This window comes from Microtus oregoni, unplaced genomic scaffold (assembly GCF_018167655.1).
Source record: "Microtus oregoni isolate MIOR12 unplaced genomic scaffold, Mior012 000035F_ref0000213, whole genome shotgun sequence".
NCBI lineage: Eukaryota > Metazoa > Chordata > Mammalia > Rodentia > Cricetidae > Microtus > Microtus oregoni.
Window position 1 is genome coordinate 7,936,843 of NW_024543094.1, and position 20,124 is coordinate 7,956,966.

The window sequence follows — 20,124 nt, forward strand, 5'->3', positions numbered from 1 at the left end:
ACTGAGAAGTCTGTTCTTCTTGTATTTGAGGAACCAGGCCAAAGGCAGAACTGCTAAAGGGTCATTAGCACAGGTACTCATTGAGCAAGCTGTACAAACAAGACATTGTCCAAGTAAGGTTTATAGTTAAATGGATTTGTTTTCAGATGCAAAGGCATCACTTGGAGATCTTCGTGCCTCTGACCCTGGAACGAGTTATTCAATTGTCATAATGCTGGTTCTGAGTTTTTAACCGCTCTAGATTGAACTCTGACCATCCAGAACCTGATTCAGTGGGGGCCAGTGCTGAGGGGAAAATCATTTTCATTGGTCCCTAGCCATTACGTAAGGGTCTTTAATGACAACGCCTCTAATTATCTGTGATTTTTGAGAGTCTCCCAGAGGACTATAAAGGGCAGGCAAACCATCAACAAGAGTGTTATTGGCTTCTGTTTGGTGTTTCTGATACTTCAGCACTTGTTCCAGGTACTGCAGGATGTGGACAGTGTCCCTGACTCTATCAACTATATAACAGCATATCACTTTTAATGGCAAATTGCACCAAGCAAAAATGGTTTCAGATATGGTATAATATTAGCTAAGGATGCATACAGCCTTGTGGAAATAGGAGTGATAGCTACCCTGGTCTCCTAAGTGTTGCACTTTTTTACCTGATAACCAAATTTGGACCTCTTCTCAGTTTGCAGAGATACTGATTCCTGTTCCTGAAGAGTTTCAACTACTTACTCTGTCAGGCAGGGGTATATGCTGCTTTCCAGCTCTTCCCCCCCCCCCCCCCCCGATCCACACAACCATTTTTGGTCTTTCCCCCCATATATTATAGTGTTGATAGATGAATGAACTTCTAGAAAACACAAAGTAAACAACACACCTGGTATACAGTAACACATTCATGTAAAACCTAACAACCGCCAGGTGGTGGTGACACTCCTTTGATCCCAACACTCAGAAGGCAGAAGCAGGCGGATCTCTGTGAGTTTGAAGCCAGCCTGGTCTACAAGAGCTAGTTACAAGACAGGCTCCAAAGTTACAGAGAAACCCTGTCTCTGGGGTTGGGAGAAACCTAACCATCTATGACATCAATCTATGTTTATGTCTGCACACCACAACAATACTGGGGCATTTCTACCGCCACCAAGCAGAACACCAGTCATTTCAATGGTGAAGCACTGATGTAAAATAATAAGAAAATTTTTTCTTCTCTCTTGGCCATCTCCATAGGATCTTCTAGTTGAGGCAGGGGTTCCTTTAAAAGATTAAATCTTGTGCGATCCCTACCTTCTCTTCCTGAGATATACCTTACACAAAAACCACAAATGACACACACCAATAGCCCCACTTTAAAATCTTGTTCAGCAGTTTGTCAGAAAAAGTAGGTTCACTTCTATTTTTTTCATAGAAACACCTACATATGGCACAAGAGTGCATACACATATCCCCCCAACACATTCTCATGTAAAAATGCTGACATATATTGATATGTAAAATGGAACCTGATTGGGATGGCCATGACTTCCAAATAGCAAGGTATGCCAGACACTACTAGTCATACCATTGGTCTTGTAAACCAAGTTTTTATCTGTAAAGTTTGAGCCAACGTGCTCTGTCATACACTTTATTCATTTAACGATATGTTGAACAAATAAACATGAATTCTTTCACTTTTTTTTTAAGTTGGACACACATGTACTAGGTCACTAAAAAGGGAGGAAGGGAGAAATGGAGAAAGAGGAGAGAACTCATACCTGTCATGTCTCAGGGCTCTCATGTCAACATAGACAGTGGTAGGGTCAGGTCCTGATGTCCCCTATAAACAACAACAGGGTATGGTTAACCTGTTTGCAGGGAAAGAAGATATGTCTATACACCCTACTAACTGGTAAAATATCTGGTTTGATCATCTAAATTCCCAAAGGAACATTTTAGGATCACACTGGCCCTTCAAAAAGCTTGACCCTATTTATGCATATATAGCAAGAAAAGAGGGGGGTACTTGTTTTACTAGAAAATGTTTGGCTGCAGAAGTGGTTTGTCAAAGATATGATGTGTCTTGCTAAGAATTTTTCACAATATGCATTCAGAAAGGCTATTTTTAGACCTTCAGATACTGAAGCAGAAGCGTGACAGGAGTTGACAGATTGAGGAGGAAGATACAAGAGATAATTATTTTGTTCCTTTTAGTCCTGCTTGTGCCTCCAGTCTCAGAAGGCTATTTTTGTCTGTGTGACATAAGTCAGGGAGGTTCTATGTTTCCCAAAGTCAGCTGAGCAGTAAGTACTCTGAGCTGTCTACATTTAACATAGCAGTCCAAAAATCTCATCTTGGCATCACAAATATCTTCTAAAAATATATGGGACTGACTTCTGACCAATGGCCTCTGCTCACTATTATTACTGAAATGACATAATATTTTACATTTAGTGTTAAAGCAATGCAATACCGAGGTTGAAACTATGGTAAATACTAGAGATTTGTGAAAGGGGTGGGAGAAGTTAAGCCCTTCAGAATTTACATAAATTGTACTATATTTCTTTAAGAAAGAATCTCAATTTTGCACCACAAGTATGTTTAAATGTAAGAATGAATAAAGCTTTGCTGGCATGATGGTGCATGCCTTTCATCCCAGTGCTCAGGAAGCAGGGGCAGAAGCAGGTAGGTATTTTTTAAGTTCCAGGCAAACTAGGGTTACATAGTAAGACCCTACCTAAGACAAAACAAATCATTACTTTTTTGTTCTAATACTCTGTGATAGTAGTCAGTGGGGTCCCACCACTGAGAGCAGGAGAAAACAAAACACATGCAAGTAAGTCTTGTATGCTTATAGTGATAGTGTCCTACAAACAATATTCTTTCTACCTTGTAATTATTCAATGGATCTGTGTTATAGAGGAGCAGGTAGTGAGACACTGTCCAATGTAGTGAACAATGTGAGACTCAAAACCATAGGTGGTCAATTAAAAATAAGCAAGGCATAAAACAAGTCCTGAAAAGTGGACAATGGTGGGAAATTGAAGTAGACCCATCTACCCTAGGTGGTGCCTCTGCCACAGATCTGCATGTTCCAATGTTGGGGGCTAGAAACGCAGGAGGTAAGGAAATGGGTATGAACTGGTGTGATGAGCAAAAAAGTCCCCTACCTGCTCGGCCAGTGTCCACAGCCGGTGGGGCTACAAGCAGCAGGAGGGTGGGGACAAGAAAAAAGGAAAAGACAACAGGCCAATAGACACAAAACACAAAGGACACACATAGGAGACACATACACAAAAGAACACAACAATTTAGAATGGGATGAAGAAAAGGGAGGGATGGGGTAGGGAAAGAGAATGCAGAAAGCAAGGAACAAAGTAATAACAAGGTCAAAACAATGTCAAATGTGGAAACCATTAAAATTAACCATACTATACTGTTAAAGGTGGGAAAAACTGAAAAGATGTCAACATATCCACAGAGCACAAAAGAGAAGTAGAGGACAGATCATGGCATGTTCATTGTGGCAGTATCTTTATCAGAAAAGTAGATAGCATGTCTCAACAGTGACTTTATGGTGCTTTGAGTTTCCTCTGTCCTATGGTACTTGCAAGCATATATCTTAATGGTTCACCTTGAAGTATATATTTCATTAGTTGAATCTACTGACTTCATTGAAGCATTTTTTAAAAGATGTATTCTATTTTAAATTATGTGTGTGCATGTGTCTGCGCCTGTGAATGTAGACACTAGTGGAGGACACAGGTTCTGAGAACCAAACTTAGGTCTTCTTCAAGAGCAGTAAGTGCTCTTAATCTCTGAGCCACCTTTTCAGCTCCTTAAATAATTTTCTCATTATGGCAGTGAAGATAAGTCTTTACATTTACAACTATGGTACTCCATCCTATTCATAAGATTAGTAAAAGAAAAGCATCAGAGGTACATTTGAAGTATGAAGCTATCAAGTACTAGGCTCTTACACTGTATATTTGCTCCTTTCTCTTTACACACAGAGTTTGACATCAGCCTGGGCTACATGAGACCCTGCCTCAAAACAAAAACAAAAACAAATTAAAAAGAAGTTTAAATTTTAGGGAGAGTGGAGGTGGGACAGTCTGGGCAAAAGACAGTGAAAATCTAGCTAATTCACTGTACTGTCATCTGCCAGGCTGTGCCATTAGTTGTCAAACTGGTAAGTGGAATGAGATTCACAGGGACCAGTCAAAGACCATCTTGCTTGGTTTTGAAATGTTTTACTGGAACATGGCTCATTTATTTATACACTGTCGTCTGTTTTTGCTTTGAGCTGAGTCTTCTGAAAAGACCATATCAACACCAGACCTAACTTCCTCACTCTGAGCCTGTAGGAAAACATGCCCAGTGAAGGCTTCCTTTTCAAGGGCTGGTAAGCAACATGCAATCGCTCAGGCTGGAGAGTGAGTGGTGCAGCTTTGCTGTTCTCACTGATCTTAAACGACAAGCTTGGGTCCTGGATTCTTGGTTCAAAGCATAGTCTGAAACCCAGGAATTTTTCTTGACTGTAACAAAGAACAAACAAGTGATGGAGGATCCAGGTTCTGTAATCTCAGATCAGAGACTTAATTACCAAGGACAACATACAGCAGAAGACGGCAAGAAAGTTGTAGCTGACAGTGACTAACTCCCCAGAGCACACAAAAATTTCTGACAACACTTTATTTTTAACTTCTCTCATCTAAGAACATGGCAGAGGAAAACAAGTGGCTTCAAAGTTCAAATTAATTAAACTCTTATTATATCTATTTGTTTTATGCTGAGTGAGTTATACTGCCCTTTGAGCATTTCATTTTGTTCTCTTTAATGATCAATGACTCTTATTTCTATCATTGTGATGACTGTATTTCTCCTTCTCTGTGGGAGTTTCAAATTTCAAATTTTAAGTTTTAAGGTTGACTAGAACTATTACATTGATTTAATTCCAGAGTTATTTATAGACAAGCTTTCCTCTCAGACAAATAACTCATCTTATCCTATGTAATAAAAAGCCAGCATTCATATTTAAGTTTCTTTTATTTTTGCCCCATAATGAGAAAACAACTGAGGTCTCCATAGGGAGATGGAAGGCATTATTTTCCTTTCTCTTCCTTTAATGAAAAGAGAATGCTAATTTTTATGTTACATAGCTAATGCAGAGAGTTTCTCTGCTTTAAATAGCAGTCAATGCTATGGAAAATTGTTCCCAGCATAGGTTAATAAACAATGACACTGTTTAATGATCCTATAGAAACTGATGTTAAGTTGGGAATAGTGGGCCACACCTTTAATCCTAGTACCCAGAGGCCAGTTTGGTCTACATAGAGAGTTCAGGGAAAGCCAGGGCTACATACTAAAACCCTGTCTAGAAAGAAAGAAAGAAAGAAAGAAAGAAAGAAAGAAAGAAAGGAAAAGAAGGAAGAGAGAAAGGGAGGGAGGGAGGGAGGGAGGGAGAGAGGGAGGGAGGGAAGGAGGAAGGGAGAGAAATTGATGCTAAAGCTAATTAAAAACTAAAGAGATAGTTTGCTTTTTACAGTATCTATATTCATCATAAACTCAATAAATCAAAATTAAACCATTTTATAGCTCAAGATTCTAAGAAATACCATTTATAAAAATTATAAATGACTCATTTTTATAGATTTCTATGTTTTTATTTTATAGCTTTGCCAGTTAGCAAAGTCTACTTAACCTCTCTTGCTTTTCTCTCATCATAAAAACCAATGATTAAACTTTATCTATCATGAATATGGAAGGATCTAACTAGAAGCTGTCCTAATAAAAAGGTCCAAAATGTTAATAACACTCCCCATTTTGTCTGTCTGTCTGTCTGTCTGTCTGCATATTCTTACCGAGCAAAGCCTAAATGGCCATTTTCACTTGTAAGAGCAATACACTTGATGAGGAATCACACTACTAGTGAATTTTGGAGAAATTCAGAAGTGCTATGTTTTTTAGATGGGACATTAAACTGTGGTCAAGCAAGTATTCATTTAGCTGATGCAATGTAATTCCTGCTCAGAAATGACAGCATCAGTGTACATGAGAGTGTGTTGAATCCTAAAGAAGGTCATTAGTGAAGCTGTTCCCCAGCACAACTGCTTACAGAAGACATGACAGAAAGTGTGGAGAATAAAAGGAAGAGGAATGAAGGCCCTTGAACCTATGGAGTCTGAAAGGTTTCAGAAGGGACCAGGAAGGGGACATAGCCTCTGCTATGCAGATGGTGAACAGCCAGTTTTAGGCAAAAAACATTGCAGATAAAAGTGTGAGCAAGCAAAGGCATGGATGAACTCCACAGAAGAGAAGGTTGTTCAACATAGGACTGCCCACAGGTAGAGATATATGAGGCTGGGTACTGAAAATAGCTGGGTGAAGAAGATGCTTTTAAAATAAAGACAGACCCATAATTTATTCCTTCTAAAGTTTAATTTTTAAAATTGCATTCATTTATTGTGTACAGTGTGGGAGAATGCTGAATACATGTACCATGGTGCATGGGTAAAGATCAGAGGACAACCTGTGAGAGTTCTCTCCTTCCACCACATGGTTCCTAGAGATTAAACTCAATCCATCAGTCTTGACAGTAAGAAAGCATCTTTATCCACCTAGTCATTTCTCTGGCTCCCCTTTAAACTTTAAAATGGCATGGTATCTGATATATTTGAATATATGTGTATACAATTAGAGATAGGCTTGTTGAAGCCACAGGACAACCTCAAGTATTCTTTCTCAGATACTGTCCACTTCTCTTACAAACAGGGTCTTTCACTGGCTTGGAATTTGCCAACTAGACTAGGCTGGCTGGCCAGCAAGGCCCTAAGATTCTCCAGGGTTTTCCTTCTTTGGTGTTGGGATTACAAGTATGTATTACCTAGCCTAGATTCCTTTTTAATGTGGATTCTGGATTTGAACTCAGATCCTTGCAAGGCAAGCATTTTAAAACTGAGTCATCTCTCCAGCCCCCTCAGATACATTTTAAATGGCATTTATCAGTGTCTGTTCAGCACTAGAGGGGAAAAAAAAAGCATGATTTCATCTTTGAGTATTCAAGTCACTATTCAGGCCTTTTAGTTCTGTAGTTTAAAAAAAAATCCAAATCTATAAAGCACATAAAAGCCTAAAAGGCTAGGAAATCCCCTAAAAATGACATGATTAATTTTACAAAGCATTTCCTAAGGAGCAGACTTTTTTTTTTTTTTTTTTTTTTTTTTTTGGTTTTTCGAGACAGGGTTTCTCTGTAGCTTTGGAGCCTGTCCTGGAACTAGCTCTTGTAGACCAGGCTGGTCTTGAACTCACAGAGATTTGCCTGCCTCTGCCTCTCAAGTGCTGGGATTAAAGGCGTGCGCCACCACCGCCCGGCCACGAGCAGACTTTAATAAATTGATAAATCCGGACTAGCTGAACATAGCGGACAATGAGGAATACTGAGAACTCAAGAACAATCGCAGTGGGTTTTTGATCCTACTGCACGTACTGGCTTTGGGGGAGCCTAGGCAGTTTAGATGCTCACCTTACTAGACCTGGATAGAGGTGGGCGGTCCTTGGGCTTCCCACAGGTCAGGGAACCCTGATTGCTCTTCGAGCTGATGAGGGAGGGGGACTTGATGGGGGAGGGGGAGGGAAATGGGAGGCAGTGGTGGGGAGGAGGCAGAAATCCTTAATAAATAAATAAATTAAAAATAAATAAGTAAATAAATAAATAAGAAAAAAAAAAACAATGTCTCCACTCCAGATAAATCATGGTCAAAATAAGAGCTCAAGGTGAAATCAGTCCCATTTGAAGGAGCAGACTTTTTAAAGCCCAAATTCACATGGTTGAGGCTCCCTTTCAAGCCTGCTTAACTACTGTATTAGAGAGATCAAATCTCATCATTGTACTAGCTGATTATCCACTGAGGGGTTGGAAGTATGGTGATCAGAAACAACCATCGACTAATAGCACACGTTCCCACTGATGTGCTAATATTATGTGTGCTGGTGATTTTGGTCTTCTAAAGAGAAGCCTTAGTTTTCTCACCATCTTTAACATTTAGGAAGAAAGTGGAAAAACCTCCAGAATATCTTAGCTTTTTATGCTTCATTTTACACATTGATCTTCCTCACACCTTATTTCACACTGTGTCTTGTTCTAGAGAAAATACTATGGGGATGATGATAAAGATTTCTGCCCTCCAAACTATGTGCTTCATGGGCTTTCTTTGTTCAGTAGCCTTGTCAGATAATTTTTAATTTTATAAAATAACAGAACATGAATATCCAGTGAACAGGCCTTCCCCAGAGCTTCTGCACCGCCCCTTACTCCTTTACTATCACCTAGATATTTTTTACAGCTCCATCGTTTTTGTGAATATGATGTATGTTGCAAACTGACATCTGTCCAAAAACTTCTGTGATCACCCACCCTAAAGTACCTGCCTTTGACCAAGTCACTCTTTATTCTTTCATCCTCCTCAATAACAAAAGATACTCACATTTTCTGGAAAGAAAAAAAAAAAGATTTATGTTTCGACTGTTCATCTCACTGACAGTAAGAAACATACCCCAAGGAAAAGAACTTTATCACTGGTTAGTTTCTGGTAAATTTTACCTTGGGTGGCAGAAACCAAGAGCATAGATGGACCACCTTTTCTGAGGTATAGAGGCTTAACTGTATGAGAACTTATGAGTTGCTGCCCCGCGCCACAGCCTTCTGGGAAGTACCAGAATGGTACATCTCTTGTTACTTTTCAAAAACACAATAATTTTTTTAAAAATAAAAAATGCTTTTAAACTATAAATACATCCTAAACTGGTCGCAGCACACTAGTGTCCAGTGATGATCTTGAGTGTCTCATCTTCGGCCCACTTTACTCAAGAGCTTGCTTACATGCAGGGCACAAAGCCCAAGAATTTGTACATACTATATATGCCATGCTACCTAGGAGCTAGCTGCTCAGCCCTACAAAAGTTAATTCTGTAGCAAAATCTGGTCCCAATGGTCCTTGACAAGAGACTGCAGGGCTGTTTTCCTTTGTATATCATTTACTTTAATTTCTACTGTCAGACATTTTGATATTTCTAACTTAATAGTAAATTACATTTGTAAGAGGAAAACCTAGCTAAAACTTAAATGAAGACATGGAAAAAATGAAAAAGTATTAAAATGCTTCAAAATTTTTCCAAGACCGACAAACAAGGCCTACTGGTGATGATACAGTTCAAGTTAGTTAGCCATACTTATGAGGGTTTTTTAAAGAAAGTAAAAATACATTACTATCTCCCATTATAAAATTAATACTTCACTTGCTCAACATTTTATCAACATATTTATCAAATAACCATTAGGTGCCAGGTGCATAGGAAGCAAGGATCTTACACAATGTTTCATTTCAAGTAATTAACCTATTTAAGGGAAAACTATAACTCTGTGTGTACACATGTATATACACATTTAAGTTTTGGAATTAATATGTTAACTCTATGTCCTATAACTTCTCCTGGGAAGACATGAACAAATGTCTATTTACACCAAAAAGGACACAAACAAATGCCCAATGAACTGATTCAAAGTTTAGCTTACTGAATCAATGAGTTTATTGGGTTTACTTAAAGGAACTCAGGTGAGGAGTCACAGGAGAATGGATGGCTTAGGCAACTGCGTCACCAGAAAGTCCACCTCATCATGGGCGATGACTTTCGAATGTAATATTCCCAGAACTGCCTACAGAACTTGCAGGCAGCTCCGCTGAAGACTTTCCTCTCTTCAGCAATTATTTATCACTTATGAAAGAAGTCCTGTAGTGCCTCATAAGCCAGACACTTCAGGGCAAAAATATACACACTACCTTCATTCTCTGTAAGACATCTTAAAACACTGTACATGTAGGTGGACAGATAAAAATGAAAGACTGGGGAATTAATAAGTATGTTCACTGCATGCCTTTATCTGAAAATTTTCAGTTTTAGAAAGTAAAGAGCCACAGAGCTTTCCCTTCTGTTGCAGTAATTAATGCTAATGGGGAATCCCTTCGCAGCTTTCCCTCCCCTCATTTGTGAGCATTACTGTGGTCAAGATCCTGCTCCCACCAACACCCTCTCTCATGGCTGTTCTGCTCAATAATGTGCCATCACAAACAGGAGGTAGAGGTGTCCCACTGTGCTACTGCTGCACATCCCTGTAATAGGTAGATTTTTGTGCCTCCTACTTCTAGTACAAAGCATAGTTAATCATGTATGATAACCAATAAATAATATTAGGAAAATAATTGATTTTGTTTATAGATAAAATTGGATTTTATTCTTTCCTTGGAGAACATCAGCAAACTGGTCAAATAATATGACCTAAGTACTCTTTCTTGAGATGAAGTTCCTTTCCTTATACCCAATAGCTGTACATTTTTGTTACTAGCTATCTAGACAGAATAATATTGACCTTTTCATACATATAAACAATATACTTTATCACATTCACCCCTTTCACTCCTTCTTGATTCCCTCCCCCTCCTGCTATCTCTTCCCTCCAAAAATGACTCCATTCTATTTTTATGTCCCTTTTTGTAGGAAAAAAAATCTAAATTAGATTCTACATATGAGAGGAAATACTTAATATTTGTTTTTGTAAAACTGGTTAGTTTAATTTTAATATAATGATCTCCAATTTTATGCATGTCCTGAAAATGAAGTAATTTCATTAGTCTTTATGGCTAAAGCATACTCCATTGTACACACACACACACACACACACACACACACACACACACACACCACCCTTCACATTTATCACATTTTGATATAGGAGAAAATATAAAAACTTGAACAGTAAAAAAAAACAAGGTAAATTCATATAAGAAAAAGACTTTCCAAAAATAGGAGAAGATTGAATTTGGATTTTGAGTGGAATTTACTTACTTAGTATTTCCATTTTTTTTAAAAAAAAGTATACAACCAATTTGAAGGGAAGAAAGAAGGCAACAGGGAACACTTACAAAGTAACTTTTCACAAGCTGTTTGTCGCTACTTTCTGCTCTGACCTCCTCAGAGGTGCCCATGTGTATTTCTTTGCCCCTTTGCAAAATGGCTAAATCCAAGCATCTAACATGGACAAGAATGTTCTGAGATTCATCCAGAAGCAGACTGCAGCAGCCCTCTTTGGGAGTATCAATGGCAGGGACAGTGAGAACAAAGGAAAAGAGGTATAGGTAGGGACTGATAGTCACTTGCTCTCCTGCAACTGCTGAGTCCATCTTTTGCGGTGTGCTCAGGGAACACCTTGCACTCCATTGAGGACTGCTAAGCACAGACAGGGAGCCCTCAAAGAGGGTGCTCATTTACTCTTTTCTGGGAATCTTAATCTTGCATCTCCAAGCCTTCACAGGTGAGTGTATAAAAAAAGGAAAGGAATAGTGAAGGGAACCAAGAAGTGGACTAATGAAGAAAAGGAAAACCACCACCATTTCCTTTGCCATGGTCAGTGCCAGGCTTCTTTTGGAGAGCTGCCTCCCTCCCAGCTATTTCATAGAAATGTAGTCTTTTTGTTTCTGTGTTGCTATGGCAGCAGCAACTTCCCAGACCTGCTCAACATAATGAAATTTTCCCTCCAGAAATTACTGCCTACACATGAATCCACATAGATCAGCGATTCTCAACCTGTGGGTCCTGACCCCTTTGGGCGACAGATGACCCTTTCATAAGGGTTGCATATCAGATATTCTGTATATCAGATATTTATATTATGATTCATGACAGTAGCAAGATTACAGTTATAAAGAAGCAATGAAGTAATTTTTTTGGTTGGAGATCACCATAGCATGAGGAACTGTATTAAAGGGTCATAGCATAAGCAAGGTTGAAAACCACAGACAGATGATTTTCTTGTATGTAATTTTTGAAATAAAAGTCTAACAGCCCAATTTTGGCCAAGAGCTACTGTTGTGTCAAAGTTAAAGCATGACAGAGCAGAGTAAGTGCTGTGAATAATGGCTATACATGCAGTCTCCAGTTAAAAACAGAAAAAGAAACAAGTGTGTAACAATCACATCTATGTGATGAAAAGAAATGCATCTAATGCAGGTAAGCACCTGCCCAAGGAAAATTCACTCAACAGGTCTGCACTGTGCACCTGTCATTGAGGCTCACTCTTCTGACACAGCACTTACTGGTTTCAATGAACTTACCTGTAAGCAAATTGCCAGGTTCACTCTACAGCCAAAGGAAGTGCTAACAGCCCGTGGGTGGAGTCCCAAGTCCTTAAAGAGCTTTGAGAAAGACTGTGTAAGGGCAATTCGGGGACGTTCTTCTGCCACAACCACACAGGTTCTTACTCGGGACAAGTCCAGTCCTCGTGCCTGGAAATAAGGGCAGGGACACTAAGAAAGTGTTCAACATGTGTAACCTAGACACCCTTTTACTCAGAATCGCACAGGAATGATGAGACTCCAACATTGTTCTTCAATCTAATACCATCGAATCTAAATGTTCTATAAACCACTCTAGGTTAGTGCAATAAAACTGAATCAACCAACCAGCTGATCAAACAAACAAACAACAGAAGCACAGGACAAAACCATACTGGTATTCAAAATGTCAAGATGTCACTGAAAACATGTTTGAAGCAACAACAAGAATTGTAAAGAAATGGGTGAGACAAGCACTCTCTTTTGGGAAGAGCAAGCATTACTGTGCACTCTTCTGGGAATGACCTAACAAGAATTTACATACAGTGAGGCTAGATAGATGGCTCAGTGGTTAGAGTGCTTGGAGGTCTTCTAAAGGACCCCAGTTCAGTTCCATTACCCACATCTTACAGTTCATAGCTGTCAGTAACTCCAGCTCCAAGGGACTAACACTCTTTTATGGCCTCCACCAGGTACCAGGAAACATGTAGCATGTTCAAGCAAGTGCACATGCATGTACACACACACATTTTTTAAAAAATAACTCATATGGGTTTTTGATCCTACTGCACGTACTGGCTTTATGGGAGCCTAGGCAGTTTGGATGCTCAACTTACTAGACCTGGATGCAGGTGGGTGGTTCTTGGACTTCCCACAGGGCAGGGAACCCTGATTGCTCTTTGGGCTGACGAGGGAGGGGGACTTGATTGGGGGAGGGGAAGGGAAATGGGAGGCGGTGGCGGGGAAGAGACAGAAATCTTTAATAAATAAATTAATTAATTAAAAAATAAAAAGATAAAGACAAAAACTCATATGGGAATGGAAAATATGTTTAAACATATTTTAAAATGTTTATACTTATTTAAAATATATACATATTAAAATATGTTTAAGCAGAAAGGCAAAACTAAAGTGCTTAGACAACTTCCTAATGACAGTTCTCCATTTACATCTTTTTAAAAATATTTACTTATTTATTTATTGGTTTTTTGAGATAGGTTTCACTTTGTAGTCTTTGTTGTCCTGGAACTCATTATGTAGACCAGACTGGCCTCAAACTCACAGAGATCTGCCTGCCTCTCTGCCCCAAGTACTGGGATTAAAGGTGTGCACCATGACCGCCCAGCCTCCATTTACATCTTATGAGACTTGAAAAGTTGAGACCAACTTTCATTATCAGGTGCATTTCCATTTCTACAGTAAACACACCATTAATTATTTCTCAGGTTCTGCAACAAATATAGAAAGCTGGACTATACAATGAAAAGCACAGGAGTAGAAATGCAATGAACTGAACACAACACTGGTTGGTTAAAGGCAGCGTGCCTCAGGGAGATGAGATCAGTCACAAAGGGCCTCTCCTGAAGGTGGTGCACGATGAGTAATGCTGGCTGGAGCGAAAGCAGAGCTGCTGACACGGAATTACCCCAACTAGTCCTCTTATGTGCGTCACCTCTGGACTACACTTCCAGATTTCAAGATAATTTTGACATTAAGACCTGCTGTATAAACATAACTGCATGCATAAAGTTATATAGGAACAATTAAACGATGAATACTACTAATAATTTTGTGAAGGTTCAAGAGGCTTTGCCACAACAGCAACTCCAACTAGCAATTCAAAATTTATCTCTATAATTCTTCAAGTGTACGAATGTGGGTAGAAAGGTTGCTTAATTCCTCTGAATTTAAGTTTCTCATCTTTAAAAGGAAGATAGTAACATATCCTGCTTCCCAGAGCTGTAGCAAGTATGAACTGAAATGTAAAGCGCTTGGTTATCACTCAATTGTAATAGTTATTATTATGTAATGTCAACAAAAAAGCTAATGAAAATGCACCAGGCCACGATGTAATGCAACACAGATGGATCTAAGAGACAATTGTGCTCTGTAATTCTTCCTTATGTAAATAAGTACTTTTTGAAAATTGTATTTATTTACATAGTTTAACATTATAGTTTCATATTTTGTTTTATTGCACTGGGCTGAATAGGAAAAAATCAGAGGAGATAAATGTACTGTGTTCTGCTTCACTATATGTATACACACAAACATAAATAACCTACATAATTGCAGACACAGACACTGCACAGACAGAGAATAGCAGGTTGAAATACTATCAAGACAGATCTCAGCATTATTTTTTCCCTTTTAATAATAATTATTCAACTTACCATGAAAACATGTCTATCAAATGCCCTCAGTTTAAATGGAGGGAAATACTGTTCTCAGTGCAAATCAAAAAGAAAAAGAAAAGTGAAAACCAAAACACTGTTCACTTAGCTGCAAAATTAGTTGTTGTTACAGCACAGACCTTCAAATAAAGGCCTTCCAACAAACTAAAGATGAATGCATAAATTTAAAACTTTCTACTTGAATATTAATATCAGATAGGAACAGAGAAAAATTTAGCATGTCTTGAACACTGATGGAGGAATTTAGGACAAACTACAGTCCTGCTTAGTAGTATCTGTGTCAGTGGTAAGTTATTCAAGGGGAAAACCTAAAACTTCATTTTCCCCCAAATCAATTTGCAAGCAGATCACACTTCAGCCCTTTGTGCTGGCTTCACCCAGTGCATGAGTGTCTTTTCTGAAGACCAGAGTGGCCTGAGGGCTGGTGAACATTGAAGCCCTAGAGGGGGGCTGCTTACCTTGAGGGACTCAGTTTGTGAGCCAAGCCCCTTGGTACAAAGCTCCATCACCGAATAAGAACAGAAGGTATCCCGGACTTTGTACTGACTCACAGCAAGAAGCCACAAGGCAGGGTTGGTCTCCAGCTCAGAGGGTGGAATCAAAATGGACTGATGCCCCGAGTATACGCTGCAGAGACAAAATAGGCCATCAGGGCTAGGACCCAGGGCAGATGGGAGAGAGAGAGTAACATTCACCCTGAGAAACAGGACCACTTCAAGCAATGTAATCATATGCAAGATAAATGTAATAGAAAAGTCAGATGTAAAAAGATTTTAAAAACCACACAGGAAGAAAATTAGGACTGTCAAATGAAGTCAAACACATGGTCTTCCGAGTTTCAATTTATACTCTAATATGTCCAACACACCAACCAGAAGGACAGGACAGTCATTCTTATTTTTTTATGTTTATACTTGAGAATATATCTAGGAAAATGACAGATTATATATTTCAATTCACAATCAATTGATTAGGTAATTGGTGTGTATTAAAAATATTTGTTTATATTTCCATTTTAAATGTTTGCTTATCACTTGAATTAACTTGAACTGTTAATAATATTGATTATAATAAAAGATCCAAAATAAATATTCTGAGATTTATAGAGATATTTTAGCTATATAAAAATTCACAGATGAAACTCACATCTGTGTGTGTGTGTGTGTGTGTGTGTGTGTGTGTGTGTGTGTGTATGCATGCGTGTGTTAATCTTCCTAGCACAAGCTATTTCTTTAAGTGGCCAATCTCATTTTAAAATTTCAAGACCTTAAGCAGAGGGCCCAGCGGGCTCAAGAAATATAAGGAAACTCAGTGAGCTCACAAACTTACGTTGAACAGGATCCTTCACATAGAGAAGCATTGCAGAAGCATAACAAAAGGGCATTGGCGGCAAATTTTCATTTCTCTCTTTATTTCTCCACTTCAAAATTTTACTTATTTTTGTAAAACAAAAATATAGCAAACACCGATCTTTCCTAAGACATTTTCAATGCAGTTCCTAATTTGAGAATGAAGAGATCAGGTGCATACAAAGTAGGAAAATCAGACTTTAAATTATTATTATGTTTTCATTTAAACTGGCTATTTCTTTTTCTCTTTTTAAAAATTCTTATCGTGGGGCTGGAGAAGTGGCTCAGCATTTAGGAGCAATAGTTGTTCTTCCAAAGGACCTAGTACCCATGTGGCAGTTCACAACTGTTGTCTGTAATTTTAGTTCTAGGGGATGTTCATGCCTTCATGGGTACCAAGCATAAATGTCATGCAGAGACATGTATAGAAGCAAATACCCATAAACACAAAATGAAGAAAAACTTAAAATTCTTAGTATACTGGGTTCCATAAGACCATTTCCACATGAGTGTATAATGAATGTACTTTGAGCATATTCTACCCCATCATGCCCTGCCACCCTTAAGTATATTATTTTTTTTGCCTTGACTTTTAAAATGTTGTCAAGGCAAAAAATACATATGACATTAACTTTATCATTCTTAAAACTCATTTTATTATTTTATATATATGAGTGTTTGCCTGAATGTATGTCTGTGCATCCTTGGAGGTCAAAAGAAGGTATAAGATCCCCAGAACTGAAGTTACAGACAGTTATGAGCTACTATGTGGGTGCTAGTAATTGAACCTGGGTCTCCTTGAAGAGCAGTCAGTGCTTAACCACTGAGCCATCTCTCCAGCCAGCCTCAACTTCCCATTTTAAGCAATTCCACGCATATGTATCAGCAACCTTCATTGTACTCACAAGGATGTGCAAACATCACTCTTATCTATTCCCAAGCCCTTTCTCCACTCAAAGAGAAGCTCTGTACCCTTATAAAAAATATTTCAACGTCTCCCTTTTATCTTGCTCTCTATTTCTGTATGTGAATTTGGCAATTCCAGATGCTCCCTGCGACGGGAATTATGTAAATATGTCTTCTTCGGTATGGCTTATTTCACTTAGAATAATGATTTTGAGGTTGCCCACATAGCCATGTGTGTGTGTGTGTGTCTGAGTTTCCTTCCAAGTTTCATCTGGATACTATTTCACTGGGTGTACACATAAAATGGTGTTTACACATTCTCCACTGATAGATTCTTTACTGGGATCTACCTTTCAGCTACTGTGAGTAAAGCTGTAAGGAACAACATTATACCAACATCTGTTTGAATATTTCTTAATTCTTTTGAGCATATATTCAGGAATATAATGGCTGAACTACAGGGCAAAGCTGTGATTAGCTTTTTGGGAAATGTTGACATTACGTTCTACACTGACTGTGTTAATTTTGCATTCTTATTAGGATGTACAATATCCCAGTCTCTCTGTATCCTTTGCCAGCACTTAGTATTCTCTGCTTCAGTATAGCTACTGTAGTATGAAATGAGACTTCACTGTGATATTTATTTGCTTTCCCTACGGAAATGTGCAAATGCTTATAGTCAATATATCATAATCAGTAAAATCTCATGTAAATAATTCCAATAGCCAATAGGAGGACATATTTTTACTGACTTGCCATTGGAAAGTTATTTATTATCATTTTTTGTTTGGTTTTATTGAGTCAAGGCTTTCCTTTGTAGTTTAGGCTGGTCTTGAACTTATGGTAACCTTTCTGTCAGAGACTGTCAAGTATTAGGTTTCAGGTGTGAGCCATCATACCCATCTCTAAAGATCACTTTACATTAAAGTTATTTGACAGAGTTAAAATAACATTATGCAAGTGTATCTACAAAGCATAGCAGATTTATATACTATCCAAACAGCTATCTGTTACAAGTTATTTTCTATTCAATAAAATGTGAAGTTAGCTTAGTTCTTGAGAGCAAACTTGAACCCAGATGTTCTTCTATCCAGAACCAAAGCTTTTTATACTCAGTTTCCCACTAGTTCCAAAAGCTAACATAAGATGAGCCTTCCAACAAATCATTTGTTTCTTTCAAAGTATATCCATATATTTCTCCAATTAACCTTTTAAGAAACTTACTTCAGATCTGACAGTAAAGCAAATGTTTACTTAGCTTTCACAATGCATTTAAGGGATTAATTTATGCCTCCTCTTCTCATTCAGCTCCAAGTACATTAAATATATATTTTATGTTTAATTAAATTATGTGTGCACAGATGCGCGTATGTGCAGCAGTGCCTGAGGAGGCCAGAGGCATCATATCCTTGTAGGACTGGAGTTATAGGCAGTTGTGAACTGCCTGGTATGGGTGCTGGAAAAGAAAATTGGGTCCACTACAAGAGCAGTATGTGCCCTTAACTACTGACCCTTCACTCCAACCTCATTAACAACTTTTGAAGACTGGTGACGTTTCCAGAGTACACCACAGCTAAAACAGACACCCCACCCTTCTCCCTCCCTGGCTTGAGAGATTTGCATGATGACCTTATCCTAGCCTTTTTCCTAAAAATGTGCAGCCTTTCCCACGATGCTCAGGGAAGTAGGGCATTCCCAACTAGACTGATTCTACTGGAACTTAAAATTCCATTTGCTACCAGAAGACCCATTTTCCAGTTGGGCTTGCTGGCACATCAGGATGAGCTTACAGACTCTAACTAGTTGTGAGTTGGAATTAGAGCCCTACTGATTAGCTAATGTGTTATCTCCAATTAGAAGCCATAAGGTAGCACTGAGCAGAAATCATAATAAATGGAAATTTTACCTCGGTTTTATGGATATTAAAAGAACTACCTCAAGGCCAAGGATCATACACCAGCAAAAGCCTAAGCTCTAATCAAGCCTACATTATACATCCCCAAAATCATAATTACACACCAGGAAGTATTATGTGTCTTTCTATCCTGAGAAGCAAAGGAACATGGTGTTTTCTGTTAATATTAAATGCTGAATATTCAGCCCATTCACGATTCAAGGTTCACAATGCTAGCTTAATTAGATATTCTTTGAAGCTTTTTTTTATAATTGAAGCTGAGATTTAAACAGCTATTCCTTCACACTAAGGACTTTTCAGTACCACCAAACAAGCAAGCTTAATGACATTTGAGTCCAATGTCTTCGGGAATAAAAACTGAGGTGTATAATCTTATAATGATTTTCCTCTTAATTCTGTCAATCTACCATATCCATATTACCCAATTTTAATTTTGAGAATGCTAGTATAAGGAATTCCAAATTGAAGAATATTAAATACAAATAACCTACAACTCAATTTCTCAAAAATATACATCAGAACTGTTTGGTCTGAGTTTTAGCACACAAAAACCTTGGTCCCAGAAAGTGAATTCAGGGCCATCTAATTTCAAGCACATTACTGAAAATTATACACAGATTGACTGACCTCTTTAGCATCCCAGATAAATCAAAAGTAAGAAAAAATCCATATAGCCAACACACACAAGATACATGCATACATACATACATCACAGATAGATACACTGAGGCAATGACAGAATTCAAATGACAATACACAAAAACATGTACATAACAAAGCAGGCTTGTACCACAGAATAAAATGACATTTAGTAATTGCCAAGTTGTCAACACAGTGCTGCTGTGGAATATCGCAACCATTGCCCTACTGTGAGTCCTCTGTCCTGACTCATGAATTTTGGATTTGCTTTTATCAAACCATACAGCAAATTCTGATTCAACTATTTTTAAGCATACTGATTTTTCTGAGAACTGATTGGCCAAGATCAACCTACTTAGGATCAGGTTACCAATATAGAACAAAATATTTTATAACATTTTCTGAAACTTGATCTATTCTAGGTTAGAGCTAAGCTTCAAATAATGAAAAAGACATTTTTTATAATATTAATTTGCATATTAGCAACTAAGTGACTTCAGATTACTAACCTGACAACCCACATACAAACAGGTGACAACTGCACCCTCTCTGGCTCTCAATTATACAGCCACATTCTCTCCCAGGATACTCCTAGGCTGAGCTTCCGTAATCAGCAGGTCTGTGGTGAAGAGATGTGTGGGCTACACTCTATGTCAGGTATCCCAAAGGCAAGCTTTCTTCTTTAGAAAGCTGCAGCCAGGTGTAGTGGCACCGCCTGTAATCTCAGAACCAAGGAGACAAAGATCTACTAAATTTTGAGTCTTGCA

General features: G+C 38.3%; 1 protein-coding gene across 6 annotated transcripts in view; it reads right to left on the minus strand.

Annotated features, from left to right (window-relative positions):
• The window catches only part of Dip2c (disco interacting protein 2 homolog C), a 366,894-nt gene that overhangs the window by 19,807 nt on the left and 326,963 nt on the right, over positions 1-20,124 (minus strand). For 3 of the 6 annotated variants that reach the window (XM_041630650.1, XM_041630647.1, XM_041630646.1), the window contains 4 exons: positions 15,007-15,175; positions 12,135-12,305; positions 3,138-3,167; positions 1,746-1,807 (listed from right to left, as the gene is read on the minus strand). In XM_041630650.1, the coding sequence (XP_041486584.1) occupies positions 1,746-1,807; positions 3,138-3,167; positions 12,135-12,305; positions 15,007-15,175 (432 nt within the window). The remainder of the gene's footprint in view (positions 1-1,745; positions 1,808-3,137; positions 3,168-12,134; positions 12,306-15,006; positions 15,176-20,124) is intronic. The other 3 variants (XM_041630651.1, XM_041630649.1, XM_041630648.1) reach the window with 1 other exon arrangement.